This window comes from Gopherus flavomarginatus, chromosome 6, assembly GCF_025201925.1.
Source record: "Gopherus flavomarginatus isolate rGopFla2 chromosome 6, rGopFla2.mat.asm, whole genome shotgun sequence".
In the NCBI taxonomy this organism is placed as follows: domain Eukaryota; kingdom Metazoa; phylum Chordata; order Testudines; family Testudinidae; genus Gopherus; species Gopherus flavomarginatus.
Window position 1 is genome coordinate 24582115 of NC_066622.1, and position 25281 is coordinate 24607395.

Here is a 25281-nt window from a genome sequence, read left to right on the forward strand (position 1 = left end):
ATATAGGGTGAAACCCTGTACTCGCTGAAGTCAGTGTCAAAATTCAGACTTAAAGAGAACTAGAATTTCACCTATTTTATCCATAAGCTATTGTCGAGAGCCTTTATTAGGCAGAACTTACCCACGAATGCTTCAACTCCCATGACCCCAGGAAGTGGCCAGTACTTGCTTCCTCAGAAAGAGAGTTAAAACCTAATAGAGCTGATGGTCAATTGTGCAACACTGTGCACTTTACTATATATGTAACTTTGAGTTCATATTGCTGTCACTCTTGTCTTTCTCCTCCATCTCAATTAGCTCAGCCACCTGACATGACTTCACTATTTGGATCAGTGGCTTTCAACTCCACGGACCTCTGGTGGTCTGCATACTATGTCTAAGGGAAAATGAAGTTTCAGATCCCAGAAAAGGCATTCCCTTTTTCTGATTAGTCAAAACTATTAATACCCCACCCTATAGGTCAAAACCCAGAATTATTGTTGTTACCTTAGAAACCCACCGTTTAGCGCCCTTTCTCACGCTGCATCAAACGCCATGCCGGGCATGCACAACATTTATCGTTGAGTTTGTTCAATCAGGTTTCAGTCTAAGTTTTCTATGGCAGGGGTTCACAGACTACAGGTTGAATTTGCAGAGGGGTCCGCACCTCCATGTGAAATCCACATCAAAAGAGGTTGAAAACAACTGATTGAGATAATAAGCTCTTTGGAACAAGAACTGCCTTACTGTGCATTGTTACCTCACCAAGTATAATAGGGTTCCAATCCTGCAATACAAATTAATAAGAGGGCAAATACGAGTTTCAAGAAATTATCTCAAGTTCACACCCTAAAGCAACCTCAGTTAAATAACTAACACTGTTATTCCTATGCATATAAAACAGCCAGCCCTTTCCCGAGTATCACTAAAATACTGGTTCAATACTCTGTCCAAGAGTGAATTTCAGAGATTGCTTACACATAGACTGCATGAAGCAGTATTTTAATTTAATCATGTGCCTGTTTATTCTTGTACAAAAGGACAGGGTAAATAGCAGCCCGAGACACTCCCTAACAAACATTTTAGTTCTCTTGGTCGTATCACCTTTCCAAGTGAGGCAGTCCATACTTTTTCACCCCCTCACAAACGAAAACGTTGTTCCACCCAGTATCCAACTTTTGTTGTCCTTCTCTAGACCTTCTGTATTTCCTGCTTTTCAGAGATGGAGACCCCCAAACCAAATGCAATATCCAAGTTAGGGAGTGCTCAAATGATTTTGACAATGCTAGTGTAATATTTTCTATGCTATTTTTTATTCCCTTAATATAGCTGAGTAGCAGCTTATTTGTTACAGGACAAATAGCTCCCACTTTAGACAGAAACGTCTCCACTTGCCACTTATTTTTGATAAATTCCAGTCCAGGAACGAGAGGCCAGTGTTTTATAAGACTGACATTATCTCCTCACTTTACATAATGCAGTATTAATATCAGTTATTTTTAATAATTGATTAGGGACTGGACAGTGTAGAGACTGAGCCACAGAGGCAGGGCTAAATTGTAGTTTAAGCACCCGGTCGAAGATCAGAAAAAGGAAGCCATTTCAAAGTGAGCAGCACTGGGAGTAGAGAGAAGTTTCTCAATTCTTAGCCCTGAGTAAAAGACTTATAAATGATGCGAAAGCCAAGCTGAGCCTCAGAGGCTCTGATAAAGACACTAAGATCGAAGTGAGGCATAGCAGGTGCAAACAGGAAGAGCTGCCCCAAGCTTGACTTGTCTTCTCTAATAACTGCCGTAACAGAAAGTTAAACTAGTGAACTAGAGTGACTATTTCCTTCTTACAGTAGGAAGCCATGTAACAGTGGAACCTTCTCTCACTGTCAGGAACTCCTGCCCTGTGCAGGGGGAACATCAATTATTCCCAATGTAGCCATAGCATCACCATGGTAATTTTCCTACTCAGAATCAACTCCTTTTTACAAAGAAAAATGAAGTCCCAAAGCAACAAAAAGGCATATCCTTAAGTTGAAAAGAGCATGAATGAAAGTCACCTCTCCAGCCAAAAGGGCCTCCAAAGGCCAAAGGAAATACTAAGTCTACCCTTGCACAGTTGGTATTTTATATCCATTTAGGCCCATCAATTTAATTTATTACCGCCTCTATTATTGAAGTATCTAGGAGCCATAAACATGGACAAGGACCCCATTGTGCTAGGCACTGTACAAAAACAGAGCAAGCCAGTCCCTGCCCCAAAGAGCGTACATCAGTATAAAACTAGAGGGTTGCACACTTAGTTTCTTCAGTAGGCTGCACATGCTAAGGGCTTCCGTGTGTCACCCTCTCATCTCCCTCTATTTCATACGTTCCATGTAACACTTCCCAACTCCTCCTTCATGCCAGGAGCTCTGTGCCCCCCCCATCCGCCAAAATCTTTTCTCCAACATACTGGGAAGATTTTTATGGGGAGCACCTCCCAAGCATGAGAGGTGCTTGTTTGAAAAATGTAACAAGAGGCAAGTGGAGGCTGGCATCCTGGGCTGATCAGCGGCAGAAAGCAAAATCTCAGTAGCAACATCTCAATAGGGTAGGGAATAAGCCATGAAGAGCCTTGAAAGTGCAGACAAAGTAGCTTAAGGTGGATGCAATTGAAAAGGGGAAAGCCAATGGAGGGATATAAAGAGGGGGTGACATGGTCAAAGTGACGGGCTAGGAAAACGATCTTTGCAGCAGCATTCTGAATGGGTATAAGCTGGGCCAGACTGCATTTGTCAAGGTTAGATAGATGGATGTTGCGGTAATCAAGACACAAAATGATGACAGCCTGGATGAGAGTTTTAGCTGTGTGCATGGACAGGAAAGGCCAAATTTTAGAGCTATATATGCAGAAAGAAATGGCAATACTTAGACATAGCCTGAAGAGAGGTCCAGATGACACCCAGGTTATGGGCCTGCATAACAGGCAGGATGGTGGTGCTGTTCACAGTGACTGAGAAAGGAGGAAGAGAAGGCAACTTGGGAGAAGATTAAGAGCTTTATTTTCGCCTTTGAGTTTCAACTGGTGGCTAAACATTCACAAGATGTCAGAGAGACAGAAAGATTTTAATTTGGACAGCAGGAGATAGGTCTGGAGTACAGAGGTAGATCCTCGAGTCATCAATATGAAGACTGCAGTTGAATTTGTGTTTGCAGAGGAGATTAGCCAGAGCTAGAGGGAGAAGGGGACCAAAGACAGATCCCTGTGGAACCCACATGAGGAGGATCCTCCACAGAAGGATCAATTAAAGGGACAGGAGAACCAGGAGAAGACAGTCGCAGAATGTCAGTGACAAGATTTCAAGAAGAGCACGGTCATCCGTGTCAAAGGCAGTTGACAAGTCAGGAAGGATGAGGATGGGGTGGTAATTCTGAGAGCCAGCTATGAAAAGGTCATTAGAGACTTTGACAAGAGCAGTTTCAGTGACATGTCGGGGCAGAAGCTGTACTAGAGAGAGTTCAGGATGGAATTTGGGGGAGAGGGACTCCACAGAGCAATCGTAAACAGAGGGTGCACCAGGCTTTGAGATGAAAGGGAGAAGGAAGATGAGGTGGTAAATGGAGAGGCAGGTGGGATCGGGTTGTGTTTTTAAGATGAGAAAGATCAAAGCTTGTTTGTACTGAGGAGAAAGAACCAGAGGAGAGTGAGAGGTCAAGGAAAAGAGTAAGGGAGGGGATGACAGTGGGTGACAGAGTGATCAGGAGATGGGATGGGATCACTGAGGCAACAGCAAGGTTATAGAATATGAGAAACTTCTGCATCTGTCATAGGGGAGAAAGGCAACAGTTGTAGGAGAGGAGAGGAGAAGAAAGGAAGGCAAGCCGAGGGACTTATAAAATTGACAAAATATGGTGTCTTAGAAAAACAAACCATCAGAGATCCTACTGGAGAGAGAACTGGAGGCGGGAGGAAGGGAAGGTTTGAGAAGTAGGTCAAAGGTGGTAAATGTGAGCATGGAATTCAATTAAGTGGAAAAGTACAGCTACTTAGCAAGGAAGGTGGCATAACTGAAGGGAGGAAGTCAGTCTGGTGATACAATTTCTGCCAGAACTGCTCAGCAGCCCAAAAGCAGGAGTGGCAGAAGCAGATGCTGGGAGTGAGCCAGGTCTGGAGGTTGGCAGAGCAAATCTTGTAAAGGGAGAGAGAGACAACAGAGTCAAAGATGGTGGAAAGTAAAGCACAGAGAGAATAAAAAACTATATCATAGAATATCAGGGTTGGAAGGGACCTCAGGAGGTCATCGAGTCCAACCCCCTGCTCAAAGCAGGACCAATCCCCAGACAGATTTATGCCCCAGATCCCTAAACGGCCCCGTCCAGGATTGAACTCACAACCCTGGGTTTAGCAGGCCAATGCTCAAACCACTAAGCTATCCCTCAATGAAAGAAAGTAAGAGACAACAGGAAGGAGAAGGATGAGAGTGCATAAGAATCATCAATGCTGATGGAATGGAAGTCACAGACAGGGCATGTGGGAAGTGCTGTAGGGCGATGCTGAAAGAGACCAGGAGAGAACTGGACAGGGGGAATGGGGCAGCAGAAAGATTAGAAAGAGCAGCGCTTAGCAAAGATCAATCAAGTGAGCGGCCCTTCTGATGACTGGGACAGTTGAACTAGAGAAGCAGGTTGAATGAAGAGGTGAGGATGAGCAAACATGCAGCTAAGGCGTTGGACGGGTCATCAACAAGGAAACTGAAATCCCCGAGAGTGTAGGTGGGACACTGTGAGGAGAGGAAAAGTGAGGGTCAGGAATTGAAATCAGAGAGGAAGCTGATGGGGAGGAATTGGGCAAACAGTGGATGACAGTGACATGGAGGGGCAGAGAAGAAAAAAGTCAGATTCAGTGCTGTTCTAATAAGAAAGAGTAGGAAGGGAAAGAGAGAGAGAGAGAGAGAGAGAGGGGAAACCTAACATCCCCACCATGATCTGACACAAGGGAGGGACCATTAGAGGAAGAGAGACCTCTGTAAGAGAGGACAGAGGAAGAAGCAGTGTCAGACAAAGGGAGCTAGAGCTCAGAGCCAGGAACTTGAGGGAGTGAGATATGAATCAGTCATGGATGGCTATGGTTTTAAAAGAGTGGGCCTTCCAGAAAGAGAAAGGGAGGAGGGAGGATACGCGTGAGGTCAGGAACAGCAGCATAAGAGGGGTGGGAATGGGTGTGGAAGGTACAGATGAGATGGAGAAAGAGCCAGATTCGGGCAAACGTCACCAAGGGTGAGGAGGAAGGTGTGATGTGGGTTGATGGGAGGAGAGAGGGAGATTGGGATGGGGATGGAAAAAGGAGCTGGTTTAACTTGTGGGAACTATAAAGGGGAGAGAGCAACAAGGAAGGGGAAATGGAGTCACTGGGGGGGAAAGAGAGGGAAGAACAGAAGTTGTAATGGGGCATGGTGAGAGCAATGCATGAGTGGCAGATGGGTAAGATTACATTAAAAAAGCAGAGTGTGAAGGTTTTCATTCCATGCTTTCCACTAATGCAATCACTGCAAATCTGCAGCAACAAATCTAATATTTCAAAGGCATTCATGAGATAGGATTTGCCACTCCAGGTCAAACTAGTGGTCAATCAAATCCAGTGTCTTGACACTAGCAGTGGCCAATACCAGATGCCTCTAGAGCATTGTTTCTCAATCTTTTTGATACTATGGACCGGCTTACTCCCTTCCTAAACTGTGTCACAGATGTCTCAGGGACCAGCACCGGTCCATGGACCAGTCAATGAGAAACACTGCTCTAGAGAAAAGCAGTAGCCCCTCCCTGTAACAGGCTTGTCATTTCAGAGTCATATAGGTAGTCAGCAACATAGGAGAACCCTATTATAGACTGATTGCCACAATACACCGATCCAGGGCTCAGGAATTGCAACACTAGCCTTTTTAACCAAGTGTCACTAGTAGTTCATATCTTACTGGAATCTTCAGTTCTTCACAGCTTATAAATACTTTCAGGGCAACCTTAAGAGGAAGGATTGAAATTATTCAGTTTCAGAGACACCAGGACAAAAAGGAATAACCAGAAACTAAAAGAGAAAGAGTTCCAGTTACACATTAGGGAAATGTTTTTAAGAGGTAGTTGGTGGGTGGAGGCTCCCTGATTGCAGTGACATTAGAAGATACTAGATAAAATGCTTTGCAGTCTACACAAATACAACACTGTTGCTGTGTGCTAGTGGATTGTTGCCTGCCACCCCCGAGTTGGCTGAATGTCAACAATGCACAACAGTGGGATATGGGAGGGAACATTTTAGCTGAGAACATGGAACCCATATTTTTCCATGCTAGGAAGGATAAAGGACTGAGGTGACCATGCCAGGATTGAAACTTATCCCCAGGAAGCTAGGTGTTTGAAAACTGATGCTTGGATCTCTGGCCATTAGGGCTAGGTAAGTATTAGTAAGAAGGCTGAAGCAACTATTCTCTACTTTATTCTCCAAGGAAGGAGAAGTTAGCCTTGCAAACTCCAGTGGGTCAGATTCTATGTACCAAGTGGCCTTTTCTGGCCTTGCGGTCTGGATACTGCCAGTGTCAACTCCATTGTCCTCTCTGCTGGAGAGTAGGTGGTCTTCTAGCACTGTGGTGGTACAATCCAAACCTTCATAGGCTGGAAGCCAGAACTTGGAAGAGTTCCAGATTCCCATTAAGTAATTTCACATTTCACCATGATGATGATAACATATGGGCTCTTTAAGCCAGTGAAAGGACCCTTGTTATTCATTACACTCAGCCTTCTCCCCTATTCAGCAACCACTCTCCTCCCTGATACAAAGAATAAAACCCCTGCTCCAAAGGAAGCTTTTAAAAATGAATTTTTTACTACTTCATATAAAAACTTCAAAAGGCTCATCTTCCGTAATGAATGACTGTCTCCGACTGAAAAGTCAGGCTCCAATTTAATCTCCATATTCTTCTACTGCTCAGAAACCACTTAAGTGTCACCCATGCAGTTTGTGATGAAAACTAAACCTCCTGCCAACTGGCTCCTTCCCATTTAATCAGAAGATACGAAGCTTTTGTGTTGATGATTTCACTATGACAGCATCTGCCTGGCATTAGCTATTAGCAGTGTTTGTCTCTGCTATGTCAATAACTCAAGGCAATTATCTTATGTGCCATTACCGGACGGCTCAGTGTCGGGTACAGATTCTCACTTGTTTGATCAGCAGCACCTGTTAGCTTTGTTGTTTGTTACAGTTTTGCTTGCTAATATTGCTATTTCAGAGTCTGCCAGCACCACTGTGAAATCTCTATTTACAGTTTAGAGCTCAACCGAGGCTTCACATATCAGGTCTAAATTCAAGCAAGCAACTATTTCTGCTTCAAACTCTGTGCTAGTTCTTATGCAAAAGTAAGAGCGGGCCCATTATCTTTCACTCAGGCCTAATCTACCCTTAAAATGTATACCAGAAAAGGTATGTTGATTAGGAGAATGATTTTTTTTAAAACCAGAATAGCCATGCCAGTATAAGCCCTAACATAGATGCAGTTTATAAGGGCAAAAACATGCTTTTGTCAGTATAGCTTATGTCTCTTGGAGATCTGGCATAAACTGTGCCAACAGAAACACATTTATGCCAGTATAAGCTACATCTATGCTAGGATGGTTTGCCAGTATAGCTCTATATACATAAGTATGCCGGCAAAACTTTTCAAGTGTAGACAAGGCCTTGTTTATTTTTTGGGAACCTATCACTAGTATTTACCCATCGAATCATTGAAATACTCTTTACTAATCCATAATATAGCCAACACAGAACTACAGGAGTGAAAAATTTATAGAAATATCAACAGCAATTAAATGTTTTTTAAGCAACCTGCCGTTAACTGTAGTCAGCTGCAACATCCAAATCACACCAGGCACCATGCATTCTTCCCTTTGCTTAGCCCACAACCTATTTTCTAAAGGCATCAGCTGTCTCTAAAAGGTATTTGCTTCTACATTTGAGTCTCCCTATTTCATGGCAATACCATTTAAATTATTGAGATTAAAGTAGAAAATGTCAGCAATTTTGTAAGTGGAGGATACCAACAAACTAGAAACTCTACTCCTGTACTCGCTGGCAGCTTATGAAGAATATGTTTAGAAGAGTTGTTTTTAATATGGACTGCATGTTCTTCCCAAAGAAGTTAAGGTATGAATTTTCCACCTGTGTTATAAATAAGGGAGAAGCCTGAAAATAAGAGATGACTTAAAAAGAAAGGTACCGTATATACTCATTCATAAATTGAATATTTTTGGTAAAAATGTGACACATCAAAGAGTAGCGGTTGGCTTATAAACAGATCCACCAAAATTTGATGATTTTTAACTCTATGGAATCATTGGAGTATCTAATACATTGTCATTTTGTTTACCTGGAGCATCCGCAGGCATGGGCCCCCTCAGCTCCTTGTGGCCACAGTTGGATGTTCCCAGCTAATGGGAGCTGAGGGAAGTACTTCCCACAGCTCCCATTGGCTGGGAACGGCGAACCGCGGACACAGGGAGCTGAGAGGGTTCATGCCTGCGGAAGCTCCAGGTAATCAAAATGTGCCAACAGGCCAGAAGCTTATCCTGACAGGTCAGGAGCCAAACTCCTTGCCGACTCATTTGTTGATGTCAATACTGCAGCCTTTTAAAGTTGCAAAGGCTTTGTTTACTGAACTAGATTGGCTTGAAATGAATACTAAAAGAGCAGTGCTGCAGAACTGCACAACATTTGACCCATGCATTTCACAAAAAGCTACACCTTACAAGCCAATCAGAAAAATACAACGAGCGATAGTACTATAGCACTGGTATCAGTACGCTGCTGTGTAATTTGATCTCTTCATGCATTTCTACCAAAGGACCTCATAAGTCTCGAGCCAATATGAAAATATAATGTGCAGAATCGATGGAATCTCTAATAAAATTTAAATAGCCTGTTATCGTCACAGACATGCCAATCTATAGGGCTGCTTTGAAATAAGAACAATAATAATTTGACAGTGATAAAGCAGGTGACATTCCTATACAAAATCTATAACTATAATAATAATAATAATCTATTTTCATACTAGTATTTAAAATGAATGGTGAAATCAAAAGAAAATGTCTACTTATCACGCAGAGTTCAAACTTAAAGTTGTTAGATATGCAGAAGCAAACAATAATTGCACCACTGCTGGTGAATTCTGTATCAATGAGAAGTAAGTAAGAGAATGGCAAAAAAGTAAAAACAACACTAAAGGACATGCCAAGAAGCAAGAAAAAATGTCCAACGAGGTGCGCTTCATTTCCTGAGCTGCAGAAAGATCTCAATAATTAGGTTGCTGAATGTCGACAAAATGGGTACATTGTCAGAAGAACTGGAATTCGTCTGCATGCCCTCCAAATGTCAGAAGACGACAAATACAAGTCAGTAAAGCCATCAATGTTTGTTGCATCAGGGGGTTGGTGTACTCGCTACATGAACCCGTCACGGTCTCTGTCTTCATCAGCAAACAAACAAAGATAGAGCAAAAGCTGCCAAGATGTCTGGAAGAAAAAAATAGAATCTTTCCAAAGGTTTATTATAAAATATTGAAAGGAATAGGAATAGGAAATATGGACAAAACACCAATGACATTTGATTTCCCGAGAACAGAACAGTAACTCGTGCTGATGAAAAAACAATTTTAATTAAATCCACTGGCCATGAAAAAATCCATGTTACGGTGGTTTTATTATGTTTAGCAAATGGATCAAAGCTCCCTCCTGTTATTTTTAAAAGAAAAATCTTGACTAAAACATGAAATTTCCTGCTGGTGTCATCGTAAGTGCACATGAAAAAAGATGGATGGATGAAAGTGGGACTACTGTATGGCTGGAAAAAGTGTGGAATAAGAGACCAGTAGCACTTTTCAAGAAACCTGCTATGCTCGTTTGGGACATGTTCAGTGCACACAAGATGGAGGAGGTGAAAAATGTGTCCAAAAAAACTACTTTGGCTGTAATACCTGGAGGCTTAACTTCAGTTCTACAACTGCTTGATGTCTGCCTGAACAAACCCTTTAAAGACAGGCTACGCAACATGTGGTCTGAATGGATGTGCTCAGGCATGGCGAAGTTGACAAAATGCAGGAATCTTATGAAGCCCGAAATCAATCCCTTCGCCCAGTGGATCAAGGATGCGTGGGTGTCCATTCCCTCGGAAATGATAGAAAAATCATTTCAGAAATGCTGTATCAGCAATGTGCTCGACGGGTCAGAAGATGATGCCATATTTGATGATGACACAACAGAAGCTGATGATGAGAAGGAATCTAGTCTGAAAACGACACTGCCGACATCAACGATAACAATGCAGGTGCAGCTGTGACTGAAGTCGAGTTTAATGAACTGTTTGGTGAATCAAAGACTGATTCAGACTTTGAAGGATTTTAAGACTTTTTAAAGTCTCATATTCTAAGCTACTTGTTTTAAATATCTATTTACTGATTTTAAATATTGACTAATTTTGAAGGTGAATACATATTTGTTCAGTTATTATAAACAGGTTTTTCGTTAGATTACATTAAAATAATTCTAGCAGAAACTTTTGCATGTTTCTTGTGACACCAACTTTTTAAAATGTAACAGAAGTCGAAAAACTTTGGCTCCCGGCCCGTCAGGATAAGCTGCTGGTGGGTCAAGACGTTTTGTTTATTTGGAACATCCGCAGGCATAGAGCCTCTCAGTTCCCAGTGGCCCCAGTTTGCCGTTCCCAGCCAATGGGAGCTGCAGGAAGTGGCAGCACTTCCCGCAGCTCCCGTTGGCTGGGAATGGCAAATCATGGCCACTGGGAACCGAGAGGCTCCATGCCTGTGAACGCTCCAGGTAAACAAAACATCCAGGCCCGTTAGGGGCTTACCCTAAGGGGCCAGGAGCCAAAGTTTGCCAACTCCTGAAATACAAGGTTGGTTTATGAAAGAGTCATATAGTTTTTGCTATTTTTATCTATCCATCTTGAGAGGTCGGCTTCTAAACAAACGGGTTCATGAATGTGTATATACGGTAATTCTCCTGGTACAGACAGTGCCAGGGAAAACTCACCTGCTCTTTGCAAAGGTTCCCCTTTGACATTATTTTAATGTCCTTCCTCTGGAAAGCATTAGTAGTATGAGATGTTTACTTCTTTTGACTGTGATTGTCGTGACACGTACTACTTACCAACAATCTGACTACACTATTAATGAATCTGCTGACTTATGTTTGCCATGGTGACTCCTTCCCGTTGGTGACATGCTTTCTTTCCCTGCTCAGTATACATTGTCACTAATCATTAGCTTCATTATTCTTGTAGAGATCATGGTGACATTAATTACCTCTCAGCATCTCATCATTAATTAGCATCAAACTTATTAAAGAGAGATGTGGTACGACTTGTTTGCATTCTTGTCTCAGACAGTCCACTGAACTGTTTAAAGCAAAGCTTCAGTCAGAAAAAGTTTTTTCCATGTCAGTTCTACTTGGTTAACTGATAAAAGCAAATTTTGACTCCAAACAGCTCTGAAAAGCTGACCTGAAAGCACTATATCACATCACTGAATGAGAGGCAGTCAACACAACTAAGCATTGTTATAACGACAGAGCAGCCATTTGAATTTTATTCTGCCTCATTCGTCATCAGCGTGATCACCAGTCAAGTTCTGGCGCCAGAATCTTTATTGTCAAATACAGAGGTGGCAGAAAAACCTCCATGCTATTTCCTGGTAACAGGTTGAAATGGCAGTTAGGAAAGTCAGGTTTGAACTAAAGGAGAACGCATATGAAGTACCAGAAGCCATTTTCATGGCTTGTCATAAGCCTGTCATAAACAGATAGTTAAGGGTTAATGTCTCTTTTACCTGTAAAGGGTTAACAAACAGGGAATCAAACACCTGACCAGGGGACCAATCAGGAGACAAGATACTTTCAAATCTCAGTGGAGGGAAGCCTTTGTTTGTGTTTTTTGGGTTTGGCTTTGTTCTCTCTGGGGCTCTGAGAGTGACCACACGTACCTACAGGCTCTCTAATCTTCTATTCCAATTTTGTAAGTACAAAGGTAGAAAGGCGGTATCGTCTTTTTGGTTTTCTTTATTTGCAAATGTGTATTTGGCTGGAAGTATTTTAAATTGTATTTCTGCTGGAGGAGGCTTTTTCTCCAGTTTCTGTAAGCTGACAGACCCTGTAATATTCCATCTTGAATTTACAGTGATTTTCTTTATTCTTTTTTTCTTTTATTAAAAGTTTTGCTTTTAAGACCTGTCTAATTTTTCCCCTTGTTGAGGCTCAAGGGAATTGAGTCTGTACTTAACAGGGAAGGAGAAGGGAGGGGGAGAGAAAGGGGGGGAACCCACCTGATTTCTCTGTGTTGTGATTCAAGGTGATCTCCTAGGGTACCCAGGGCAGGAAAGATCTGGGAGGAAGAAAGGTGAAGGGGGAATCCCTTTGTTTAGATTCACAGAGCTTGAATCTGTATATCTCTCCAGGAGCCCAGGGAGGGAACACCTGGAGGGGAGGAGGGGGAAGGGAAATGGTTTATTCCCCTTTGTTGTGAGACTCAAGGAATTTGGGTCTTGGGGGTCCCCAGGGAAGGTCTGGGGGAGACCAGAGTTTATCAGGCACTCTACGCTAAGTCCTGATTGGTGGCAGCACTACAGGATCTAAGCTGGTAATTAAGCTTAGGGGAATTCATGCTAGTACCCATATTTTGGATGCTAAGGTTCAGAATTGGGAATTATACTATGACAAACCCTGCTTTCATATTCGTTTTAAAATTAGTTATTAATATTAAATGTCTCATAATGTCTCTATCCCATGCTATAAGGTGATATGCAAGTTTTGCTTTACAAATGTAAAAATGCTTGCTCTGAACCTGTGAAGCCAGTCATGAGGAATGGTCCACTGCCCATCAAGAAGGACCATCAAAACTAAATGAGCCACTGTGGAACATCAGGACACAAAGCCTTGGTTAATGTCCCTCTGAAACCCATGAAGGTGCTAGAAGCAGGAGCCTCTCCCATCAGCTTGAATGCTGGAAGAAGGGGATAAAACAGGAAAGCAAGAAAATGTTCTCTCTCTCATTTGCTGTTTGATTCTTACAGGGCTGGAGCTATGAAACAGAAGCAAAGAGGTCCTAGGTCAACCTGGGTTAGCCCTAAAAGGCATTCAGTGCTGACAGGTGACTACAACTCTAATCTTTTAAAACCATAGACTAATTTGTGTATACAGGTTTGCCTGCTTTAATCTGTAAATAATTCTAATTTCTTTTCCCTGGTTAATAAATCCTTAGTTTACTATAGGATTGGCTACAAGTGTTTTTGGTGTGAGATCTGAGGTACAAATGGACCTAGGGTAAGTGACTGATCTCTTGAGACTGGAAAACCTGAATCTTTTGTGATCTTTGGTGTACAGAAACCAACTATCACTAAGTCCAGATTGCCTGGGTGACAAGATAGACTGGTGTACCCAATAGGATTGTCTGTGACTCCATGATAAGATTGTTCCAGTGCTTCAGGAGTTCACATTTGTTACTGGATTGGTGAAATCTAATTATAGAACATATCACCAAGTCACTGAAATTGTTTAGAAACAAAATTTACTATTTTTACTACAAGATTAGAGATATCTGAAAATCACCAGCATATTAGAATAAATTGGCTTCTATTGACATTCGGGCTGTATTTCTCAGGGAGACCAAAAATGTACCTGCAACATGTGTACTTCTATACAGACTTATTTGGTGTATGCAACTTAGAGATATTGTAGGCATCATTGTAAATCCTGGGATTAGTAGGATAAAAAGCTTGACCCAAACTGTACATATAACAAGGGTATTGCAGGATCCATGTTTTGCCCAGGAACCTGCCATTAAAACATGCCATCACACCGTAAAAGAAGGCATACAGTTTTATTTTCTCCAGCACCAACAAAAACGTATGGGTTATCCTTGCTGTTGTGATTACCACATGAGCCCTCATCACTCTGACTCCTATTAGGGTTGGAGGAATCTGTACTCTTATTTTCTATAATTACTAATGTCACTGACTTAACTATAATTACTGCCCCTATCATTACAGCTTGTTGTTCTTGGCTTCTTCTCCAGCCCCCTCATCAGTGCTCGGACAGGCTTGTTATTAGCCCTTGTATTACTCTCTACATTAGTGGAATGGGTGTGATTGCTGATCTCCTGCTAAACATTCTCACTTATACTCAGTAGTAGCTGTGAATAGTCATTCTCAAAGCAATTCTCTGCACATCTGCTCTAACACATAGATTGTGATAACTGCATAATTTAAAAGCAACCCACATTGGTAATTCCAGATGTTATAAGCCGCACACAGCCTGCCATCCACTCACTCATAGTCTCTGGGAGTAGACTAAGTATATATGTAGTCTCACCGGCATAGGCCATGTGAACTTCTCCTTCTTTGGCTCTCTGATGAGTGCAGGTGATAGGGAACTAGCACATAACTTCTTCTCCCAAACTGATGCCCCCCCGACTCCTTTGTCTTCTCACCAGTAACCATTATATGTAGGGCCCAACACATAACCTGTGTCCTTAGAGTTAAGTCCCATATCTCTTCTGTGTAGGTCAGGACCATAGAAGTTCAGTGCACAGCTCACATCACCAGGTCAGTGCTTCCTGGTCCTTGACCACCAAAACATCCAAAGTGTCACCTCAGCAAGATGCAAGAAGTCCATCTCTCCAGGGTTGAGGTCCTCATACCTGCCCTTGGCCTCATGATCCTATATTGCTGCAGATAAGTCACATCTCCCCTGGGCAGTACAAGCTGATCCAAGAACTTCATGACTATCATTTGACACAAGCCTCTCTGGGGGACAGGAGGCCTGTGCATAGAATTTCTTGCTAGTATAGCACTCCATGACTTGTAACTTTTGAGGGAAGAGGTTTGCACATAGCCCTTCCCCAGATGTCCCCTCTAAAGCCTGCACTCCAGAAGTGCAGATCACAGTCAGTCTCTGATGCACACTCTCCCTGCTCTTCATGCTAAGCCCTGTCCTACAGAGATAAGAGGCCACGCTTCAGCCTCTGACGTGGGACAGCCAGGATAGTGCCCAGCCCTGTACCCCCAACTGCTAGTCTGCAGCCACTGCAGGAGAGGGTCCCCTCACACACACAGCCGGACCTCCCTCAGCCACACAGCCTGTAGTATCCTCCCCATCCCATCCCAGCCCAACACAGCCTGGCCTCCCCCTTTCCAGCAACCCCGTACAGCCTGGCCTCTCCCGCTCCCCCCCACCCCGTCCTCTCCCGCTCCCCGCTCCGCCCCCCAACACACCCCGCCCCTCTCCGCTGGGGAAGGGGCGCTACCGCCCCACTGCCGCCGCCACGAAGCACCGAGCCCATCTGCCCCGGCCCCGCCCGCTGCCCTGACCTGCAGCCGCTGCAGGTAGGAGGCCGGCGCGTAGCCCGTCTCCCCGGAGCCCGCGCGGGTCACCAGCCACCAGTGCTGGTTGCTCCGCTCCAGCAGCAGGAAGGTCTCCCCAGCGGCGAGGGGCAGCGAGTTGGGCTCGGCGGAGCGGAAGCTGTACAGGGCCCGGTACATAGCGGCGGGCGAGCGGCCGGCCACTCAACGCGGCCCTCAGGTGCCGGCTCCCGATGTCAACACGGACCCACCCACCAGCGCGTCGCGTCATCCATGTCTAATGACGTCATCGCGTAGCCCCGCCTTCTTCCCTGCACCTTCTGTTAGACGTGAGCGCTCCCTGGTGGGCCCGCCTAGCGAGTGTGCTGGAGCGCGCCCCGCGTGACTCTTGCCGGGGCAGTCCCCCCCCCTCCCCCGGCAGGGGACATCCCCTCCCTCCTGCATGGCTCCTGCTCCCCCCGCAGTGGGCATCCCCTCCCATCTGCATGGCTCCTGTCCCCCCGCATGGGACAGCGGCAGCCACTCTACCCGCGTGGTTTCTGTCCCCCCCAACAGGGCATCCCCTCCCCCCTGCATGTAGCTTCTCCCCCCAGGTCATTACTGTGTTCCGTCCTCCCTCCACCAGCATATGCCAATTTTCCCGTACCACATCACTCCCATCTCCTCCTGCGAATCCCATAATACTTCTGCCACCCCATTGCCCTCTCTCGGCATATAAACCCTTTGCTGCTTGGCTACCATTGCCTTTCCTCAGAGAACATCCCCACACTGAATCACTCTTGCTGATTGCCCCCAGTATCAAACCACCATTCCCCTGGTGCCCTCCTCACCCCATGCTTCGTATGTGACTCCAGTCACCGCAGAGTGTTGTAGAACCATGATTCTGGAATGTGGACATGAGTTTTATAAAATACACTGGGATGGATTCCATCTCCTTTATGCTGCTCCAGCAGTGTAAAGGGCCCACAAGAGCCCCTGGGGGAACTACATGGTGCAGGAGTAGCATAGGTCTGACATATGTTGCCCTATGCTCCCCCAGCACCTTGCCACCCTTAGGGTAGGGGCGAAGGTGGAAGGGGCAGGAAGAGTGAGGCCACAGCACTTTGTACTCTGGCTATTTTGAGATGCAGAACACCCCATTGGATGCCCACTAAGCTACTGTAAGTTAGAGCATCCCCCACGCTTGGGGACAAATATTAGGATGCATACAGCATGAGATAGGGAATAATACAGAAAAAAACACAATACTATTATGTAAATCAAAGGTTTACTCTTGTCTGGAATACCCTGTGCAGTATTGATCACCACAATACAGTATTGCAGTATTGATCACCACATCTCAAAAAGACTACTGCAGAATATTGCAGGTTCAGCGCAAACAAGGAGAGTGATCAAGGGGCTAGAAAAACGCGTGCAGGAAGGGAGCTGGAGAAGATTGGGATATTTACCTTAGAAAGGAGATGAAGAAGAGGGGACATGATATATGTATATATCATTACAGACATAACAGTGATGTTAAAAGAACATTAATAAAGTTAATTCAGCCCCCTTGTGCATCTGCATTGCGATACAGTCTTTAATTACATGATCACACACTATTTTGTCTACCAGACCCCTGCCTCATTTAGTTCATAGGCTGGATGCACAGTGCTCACTGAATGAGCTGCTATTCAATATTTGTCTTTTCCTTGTTCAGTTGTGGCCCTAGGCTTTATTTGCTGCACGTTATCCAAACCTTGCTCTAAGACAGATTTATTCGTTTTCTCATAGTTTTTTCTATGGTACTCATCACTATAGCATCTGAGTGCTGCACAAACATTAATTTATTTTCACAACTGCCTTGTCAGATGATTGGGTATTACTATCCCCATTTTACAGATGGGCGCTGAGGCACAGAGAGATTAAGGTCAAAAGTAGAGCTGAGCAGATGGATACAGGATTTTCTGTTCTGTTCAAAATCTGAGATTTTGAAAAAAAAAATCATTCCTTAGCAGAACAGGAGGGAAAAAAATCTCAGAAGTTTTCATAGAACGGCTGCATGGCTGGCAGCCTGCCTGCCACCTTGGAGGGCACCCCAGGAAAATGGCCACTCACCTCCCTGAGAAGGTGAGGGTCCCTGGGTTCCACTTCTTTGCACAACACACAATTAATCTGTGCAACTCACTGCCAGAGATTGTCACTGAAACCAAGAACTTGGCCTAATTCAAAGAGGGACTGAACATTTATATGGATAGGAAGAATATCCAGAGTATTCGCAGTAAAAATAAAATAAAATGAAGCAGGGATATAACACTTCTTACTTTAGCATTGAAGTCAACCTCTAACCATAACAAGTAGGGAACTGGCCTAGTTGGAATTAGGGTCTGATTCAGTGTAACAATTACTATGTTCTGAAATCAGTTTCTCACTCATTCTACCCAGGCAGTGGGCTGCTGTCAGGTACATTTAGAAAGTAATATTGTGTAATATTGCAGGACTCTTATCATTCAATGACAAAATTAGAATTCACAAAATCACTTAAAATGAGACAAAGTTCAAAGAACAGTGACCAGCAGCAAACAATGCAAAAAATACAGTGGAAATGAAGCAGTCTTTGGTTTGATGAATACCCAGCAGAGGGCAGTCAAGATTCATGAAACAATCAGATCGTGGTTCATTGTCAGTTTTCTGTACAGGTACTTTAGAATGCAATGGGCCCAACTGTGCCCCAAGATTCACACAATGGAGTTCACCAGAAGTGTGTAAGCAGATCAGAGGGTGGGACTGGGTCTAATACATCAAAGCACACCGGTGCCCCTTGATTTATTCCCAGTGTTGAGCCTCCTATTTAATTTCCCACTTCATACATGCATCCCAATTCTTTTGCCTCTTATCTTCATCTCCTTTGCATGCTCCCTTGCTTTGAGCTTTCTACGGTGCTGGCCCCTGTAAAAAACAGTCTCCCTGACTGATATCTCCTTCAAATCCTTTCTTAGAAGCCATCTCTTTAAACAGCCCCTTCTCATCATTAATAACCTAACATACTCCCTCTCCTATCTGCTGCATTGTCTTATTGGTCACAATGTTGTTGCAGCTGTGTTTGTCCCAGTATATGAGAGAGACAAGGCCGGTAAGGTAATATCTTGTATTGGATCAACTTCTCTTGGTGAAAAAGACATCAAAGTTGGTCCAATAAAAGATATTACTTCACCTCCCTTGTCACTGTCTGTATTGTCTTATTCGCACAGTAAGGACTTGGTCTGCACAGCTTCTTACTGGCCTCCATGGGATTTTTGGGTGCTCAGCAACTTACATGGTAGGGAACATGTAAATTAACTTCCCTATAGGACTACGGTGATGATCACTGCAGGGGCTCTAGACGTGCTCCAGGTCACTACAGAACCATGTAAAGGAGAATTGCTTTTAGCCACTAACTTTTAAAAGACACCAGACAATCAATTAAAGGCCAAGAACCTCATTCAGGCTTTTGCTACCTCTGATGCTTTACAGTTTGAGATGCGGGAAATTGCCCCGGTTTGACTAAGTAGATTTCCAAATGGATTGAGTGAAATGGATGCCATGCACTCACCCCTCAGGTGTGAAATCTTCACTTGGTTTCCGAGTGCCTTCTATTGACTTTCTTAAACCAGCTTAAGAATGTCCCGATGAAAGGGCTGCAATGATTTAATTACATCCATTGGGAAACTGATTTAGTGCAAGTTGTCCGTGTAGATCAGCCCTGAGTCAATAGGGCTCATTTGGCTCTCACAGAGGGCAAAGACAGAATTGTTTCATGGCAGTTAGAGGACTCCACCCTGTGTCACTGACAGCAGGCTCTGGCCCCATGTGTTTTATTATGGTGAGCCAATTCTCTCTTGGGCAGAAATGTAGGCGACCGATGAACCAAAAATTTCCGCTTCTAGGTGGGTTGTGAAAGAGAAAGTGGGTAAGAGGACACTCATCTGCCATTTAGCCCTTTATATGATCTCACTAGTATTTAAAAAAAAAAAACAGCCAAGATTAAAATAGCCTAATGCACAAGGCCAGGCAGCTCCTCAGCCAAGTTTTCCTCGAGAGAGGGCCTGAGCTAATGACAGAATGAGAGCCCGGGAAAAGGCCAGAGGTTAGCTTTGTCTCTCAGGAACGTTAGACTCTGTCCAGTGCAGACCTACATATTTCTGTGGAATCTGCTAGGAGTTGGGTTTTGATTGTCATTTTAAAGTTTTTTACTCCACTAGTGTGTAAAAGAGGCAATGGGAGAGGGAAGGAGGAATCTAGCTGTCAGATGAAGCCTCCTCTACATGCAGTGATCCAGCAGGTCAGGCACGGAAGCAGAAAAAATTAAGCAAGTATTTCATCAAAGCAGCAAAGCTCTTTGAGCACGCAGTTCTGCACTGGATCCCTCCCTGCACCTCTCAGGGTATGTCTACACTTTGAGCTAGGGGTGTGAATCTCACGCTAGCTGAGATTGAGCCAGTTAAAGGAGAGCTGTGATTGCACAGCCAGAGGGAGGGCACATACCCACCAGAGACCCTAGGCACGTAAGTCAAGGCAGCTAGCCCTGCCTGTTGCTTGTACTGCTGAGGCTACACTCTATTTTAGCACGCTAGCTCTCTGAGAGTTAATGCCTGTGTCCTTGAGCTAGGAATCACACCCCCAGCTCCACATGTAGACACATCCTCAGAGGGTAGGTCTACCCTGCAATCAAGGGTGTCTGCAGCAACTGTAGACCCACCCGAGCTAACTTTATTCTAGATAGATCAAAGCTAGCTCTAGTAACAATAGCAGTGCAGCAGCAGCAGCATTGATTACTCGAGTATGCATCCAGGGTCCTGGGCAGGGCCCATGCAGCTGCCTGTGCTGCCCTAGCCTGAGTGCAGGGTAGACATACCCAGAGTGATCGGACCTGTCAAGGGGTCACTGTTCAGAACCTGCCAAGGGGTCACAGATGAAGCAGAACCAACCTTAACACTTGTACAGTACAGTGGTTCTCAATGTTTCCATACCACAACCTCATGTTACAACAGAATAAACCTTTGGGACCCCTGTCCCAGCTAGCCCTCAAGGAAAAGTGGGTGGCCATGACTGCCTGGGCGAGAGCTTGGGCGATAATGCTTTACAACTGCTACCGGCGAACAAGGAATATCTCCCTGCCCTGCTCTGAGGGTGGAGTGGGGGGAGCATTGCACCTGTCCTGGCGGTAAGCTTGCAGCCCTCTGGAGGAGGGCAGGGATCTGCTGTATCTGCACTCTTTGCTGTTTGTTCTTATTGCTCTCTTACGTCTTTCTAAAATGCCTCTCCCTGTCACATGCACTTGCACACACTGCACCCAGGAGCCTCACAAAGGGCCTATAGGACAAAAATAGGAATGTTCCACATGCCGAACCCAAACTCTCACCAAATAGCACAACAGCAAGGGGCTTGGATCACAGCTAATTCCCACGGCCCAGGGGCTGTGTGCATGCAAAGGGGGAGAGGGACAACACCCTTACCTCACACAGCTAGTATAACAAACCCAATCCCAGGGGCACCCCCTCAGCACGGAGAAGGGGGTGACAGCAAGACAAGGGACATTTCTCCCACTGACTGGGGGAATTCAGTTCCCTTTAAAAAACAAAAAAAAAATGAAATGATAAAGTCTGCACTGGTCTCTGCCCAGACCCCATCCCTCTTCGGATAAAGCTGGATTTCACCCAGACCCCTGCAGGTTCACCTGCCTTTTCCAGCACTGCAGATCAGCCAGGGGTTTGCGTGTAAATGAAGCTCTGTCCCTACCAGCTCTGGTGCTGGGGAGGCCACAGTGCACCACAGGTAAAGGGCACAAAGCGCTCTGTCAGCAGTCATTACTGACACCTGACGAGACGATTGCCCTAACTAGAATGTTACATTCACTGTTACAGCCTGTTTAGGAAGGATTGCGTCAGTAGAAGAGGTGTGTGTGTGTTGAGGGTGACATTAAGGCACCAGTCCTGATATTAGTTATTGATAATACAGAACCTCAGGATCTTGAATATATATGGATCGGCGTGCCGGCTAACAAAAGCCCAGGTGGGAGTGATCATTATAATGGATAAAGATGAACTGATCACTGGACTGGAAACTGGTGATTGCCTAGGCCTCTTTAATCTAGCGGAGAAAGACACAACAAGAAAGAAAGGCTGGAAGTTAAAGCCAGACAAATTCAGAATAGGAATAAGGCATCGTTTTTTATTCATTTTTTTAACAGTGAGGGTGATTAACCATTGGACCAAACCGCTAAGGGAAGTGGGGTGGATCTTTCCATCTCTGAAGACTTCAGATCAAGGCTGGTTGCCTTTCCGAAAGATACGATTTAGCCAAACACGAGTTACTGGGCTCTGTGCAGGGGTATCTGGTGAAATCGTAGGGCTAAAGGTCAGACTAGATGGCCTAGTTGTCCCTTTTGGCCTCAAAGCCTATGACTCTGATGTAGCAGAGCAGGATCAGAGCAATGCAAATTCCTGGTGTGTTGGGGAGATGGACACTGTGCTGCTATTTTCTGTCTCTGAAGATTTAAACCTTGGTTTGGGGGAGGATTTTTGCCCGCTATAGTAGCAATGAGCAGGGGCGACTCTAGGCATTTTGCCACCCAAGCATGGCAGGCAGGCTGCCATTGGCGGCTTGCCTGTGGGAGGTCCCTGGTCCCGTGAATTCAGCGGCAGCCTGCAGGAGGTCTGCTGAAGCTGCGGGACCAGCGGACCCTCTGCAGGCATGCCGCCGAAGGCAGCCTGCCTGCTGCCCTCGCAGCGACCGGCAGAGCGCCCCTCGCGGCTTGCCACCCCAAGCACGCACTTGGCGTGCTGATGCCTGGAGCCCCCCTTGGCAATGAGTGACCTGGGACCTCTGCTGTGTTGGTTGGGCCTGATCCCCACACCGTGTCGCATAAATCCCTCGTGAGCTGCATTGCCCCCCTGAGCCTGCTCTCTCCTCCTGGGAGACCGTGCTCCTTCGCCTCGGGGGTGAGAATTTCACCCAGCTGGGGGAGGGCACCGGAGGGGAGAAGGGGGTTTGTTTGGTATTTAAAGTGTCAGGAGCAACCTTCCCCCCCCCACTGAGCTGCACTGACCTGTTGTGGGGCAGGGTTTCCTTTCTCCCAGAGCCCTCTGGCTTCTCCTTTTGCTCTGTCCCTTTCCTGCACCTCTCCCCACTAGCTCCCTCCCAGGGCTTCCTGCTGCTGACAGTGCACTTCCCTTGCAGCTTGCCCCTTTCAGAACCTTCTGGTTCCCACACCGTGTCCTCTCCTTTCCTGCTGAGACATCCTGCCCCCAACTCTGCACACCCTGCTCAGTGGTGCCACCTGTATCCTGCACTAAGGCACAAGCCCCCCAAGCCAGGCCATCCCATGGGATCCCCTGCCCAGACTCCCTTGGCCGTGCAACCGGCCCAGGGCTTTGCTGAAGACCTGGCTGTCAGCACCGTCTCCATTCTGCACACAGCAAGCACCTCTGGGGCCAGGTGCAGGCAGCGCCTTCCCTGGCATATGCCCAGCTGCTGTTTGCACAGAGGATAATAGAGCATTATTTCCATGAAGTCAGCAGCACAGCATGTACCATGAAGTGAATGCAGCAACCCCCCACCTCCCACGCAGCCTCTGACAGTGCCAGGGCCTCACCCTGTGCTTGGCACAATGTACTGAGAGGGGACTGAAGGCACAGCGCCCTGAGGGGCCCCTGGGTTTCCTCTTTCCTCTTGGTCTAATGAATGCTATTTCCTGTGTCTGCAGGTGAGGGCGGCATTTGCATGGCCCAGCTTCTGCTGCACACAATTTAGCAATGCTGCCAGGTCAGCATCCTGCGGTTGCTTGGATTATCATAGACAAACCAGCCCAGTCTGTAGCTTACAACACAACCCCCTGGCTTTATTGGGGGTTGGGGGAAATTCTTGGACCCCAGACTGCTGGGCCTGAGCTACCTCCCTATACAAACCCAATCCAGCTCCCCCTCCTCCTTCCATTCAAGGCTTTCCACAACTGCACAGATAATCTTTCCTTTGCTGCCTTCACCTGATGATCAACAGTATCCTTCTTCCACTTGACTCCATGCTTGCCCCTGGAATGCCCTCCTGACCCCAGTGCAACAAGCGTCTTCCATCTGCTTTCAAATCCCTCCCCGGCATTATCGGGCCAGCTTCAGAAGTCCTGTGATTATGGGTCAGTGGTCGCCACTTCATAGTTAAGGTGAGAGCTAGCAAAAATACAAACATGCAAGCTCTCCCTCCACTGACATAATTCTGCAATGCCTCAACAACACAGTTCATGACAGCACACAGATAAATCATTCCATGTCTAGTCATAAAAATATTATACTCCACAACCATGTCCTCTGATAGCACTTAATGACTCCCAGGACTAGATTCCATTTGAAATCTGTGTCACATACTTCATAGACAATAGCTATCACCAACAGCCTCGTCCCATAACAGAACCACACCAGGGGACCGAGCTGTGGACGGCATAAAGCAGTGGGGTAACAGTGAGTGTCCGGGGATGATATGGCATTGGGGAACTAGATAGAACCCTGACCTCTTCACGTCCAGACTTTCTAACCTTGGGATATTTTTACAAGGTAGATTTTGGGAAAGAAACTCCAATTTTGGAGGGCCAGAAGGGGTAGCTAGCTGGATTTCACCGAAATTCACTTTCAGCCTTTTTAATTAAGTGTCCTGCTTGCGAGTTCATTCTCAGGCTGTTGCCAATCTCCAGAGACTCCATTGCTTGGCCACTTGGTGTTTTCTCCATCTGAATGGTTGCTTTTTGTGTGTCTTAGACTGGAAGCCTTTTGGGGCAGGGGTTGGGCCTTACATTGCATTCCGAATCCTTGCCAAGTAAACTCATTGCTGGCTCTCAGCAAATAGCAGCAGCAGCCAGGGTCAGAGGGGAGCGCTGAGCAGACAAACCTGAAACACTACTGTCAAGATGAGGCCTCGCTGTTCCCTGGGCTCTCCTTGCAGAATGAACTAGGTCTGCAACCCTCAAGCAAGAGGAAACTATTAACAGTTCACTGAAGTTCATCCAGGAGCTTGGCGGCGGGTGGTGCTGCCCGTTTCCTGCCAGGCAGAAATATGCACTCTTGCCCTCACTTTTGTTTGCACATTACATGGCACTACAACATCATGCTTGGAAGGGAAGGTCACACAGGAAGGAGTCTTGCCCAGCAGAAACAGACATGGATTCAGCAGGCTGGCCATTAATAATGCCCAGCAATTTCACCCAGAGAGCTCCCAGCACTTTCCAAAGAAGGGGAAACAGCACTATGCCCACATTACAGATAGGGAAAGTGAGATACAGCAAGGGGAAAGGACTTGCCCATAGTCACACAGCACGTCAGTGGCAGAGCTGGGACTAGACCCAAGGTCATCCATCTCCCAGGCTGATGCACTGGTCACTGACCCGCATGCAGCCACATGTATGGCCACCTACATAGGCAGCTGCCCACCTATGTCTGCCGGAAGATAGTTTCACTGCTAGTTTTTTAGTAACTATTTCACCTCCTCACATCATCTGGAAGAGGGGCTGCTGGATCCAGGATCTTGAGTAGAAACCTGCAGAAAAAGGTGGGTTTCAATTTGCTGTAGGGTCCTGGGACTGAATACAATGGCACTTCTGAGCAGGAAGGTAAAGTTGTTCTAGTAATGTGCAAGTTCTCATGCTTAGCCACATGGCAACCGTACCTGTGCTACGAGCCTTTCTGTCTTCAAAACAATACAAGTAGGTGGGCAGCCTTTCCATGCTCACACATTATATGCTTTGTGTGTGCTCTCCCTTACCAAAGGCATGCATGCCCATGGCCAGCTACCCATGCATTGCCTGCAGGTGACCACAGAGGTGCTGCATAGATGCAAGTGGCTGGACATGTGCAGCCCATTCTGCATAAGCTCTTCTTTTCTGAGCTCAACATCTGTCTATATGGGCAGCTGCACAG

General features: G+C 45.7%; 2 protein-coding genes across 3 annotated transcripts in view; both read right to left on the reverse strand.

Moving 5' to 3' along the window:
- NCKIPSD (NCK interacting protein with SH3 domain) overlaps positions 1–15599 on the reverse strand; it is a 94678-nt gene extending 79079 nt beyond the window's left edge. The window contains exon 1 of one of the 2 annotated variants that reach the window (XM_050958456.1): positions 15374–15599. In XM_050958456.1, the coding sequence (XP_050814413.1) occupies positions 15374–15544 (171 nt within the window). In that variant the 5' untranslated portion in view covers positions 15545–15599. The remainder of the gene's footprint in view (positions 1–15373) is intronic. The other variant, XM_050958457.1, reaches the window with a different exon arrangement.
- Positions 1–25281, reverse strand: part of LOC127053554 (protein ATP6V1FNB) — a 354802-nt gene that overhangs the window by 81476 nt on the left and 248045 nt on the right. The gene's annotated exons all lie outside the window — the stretch shown is intronic.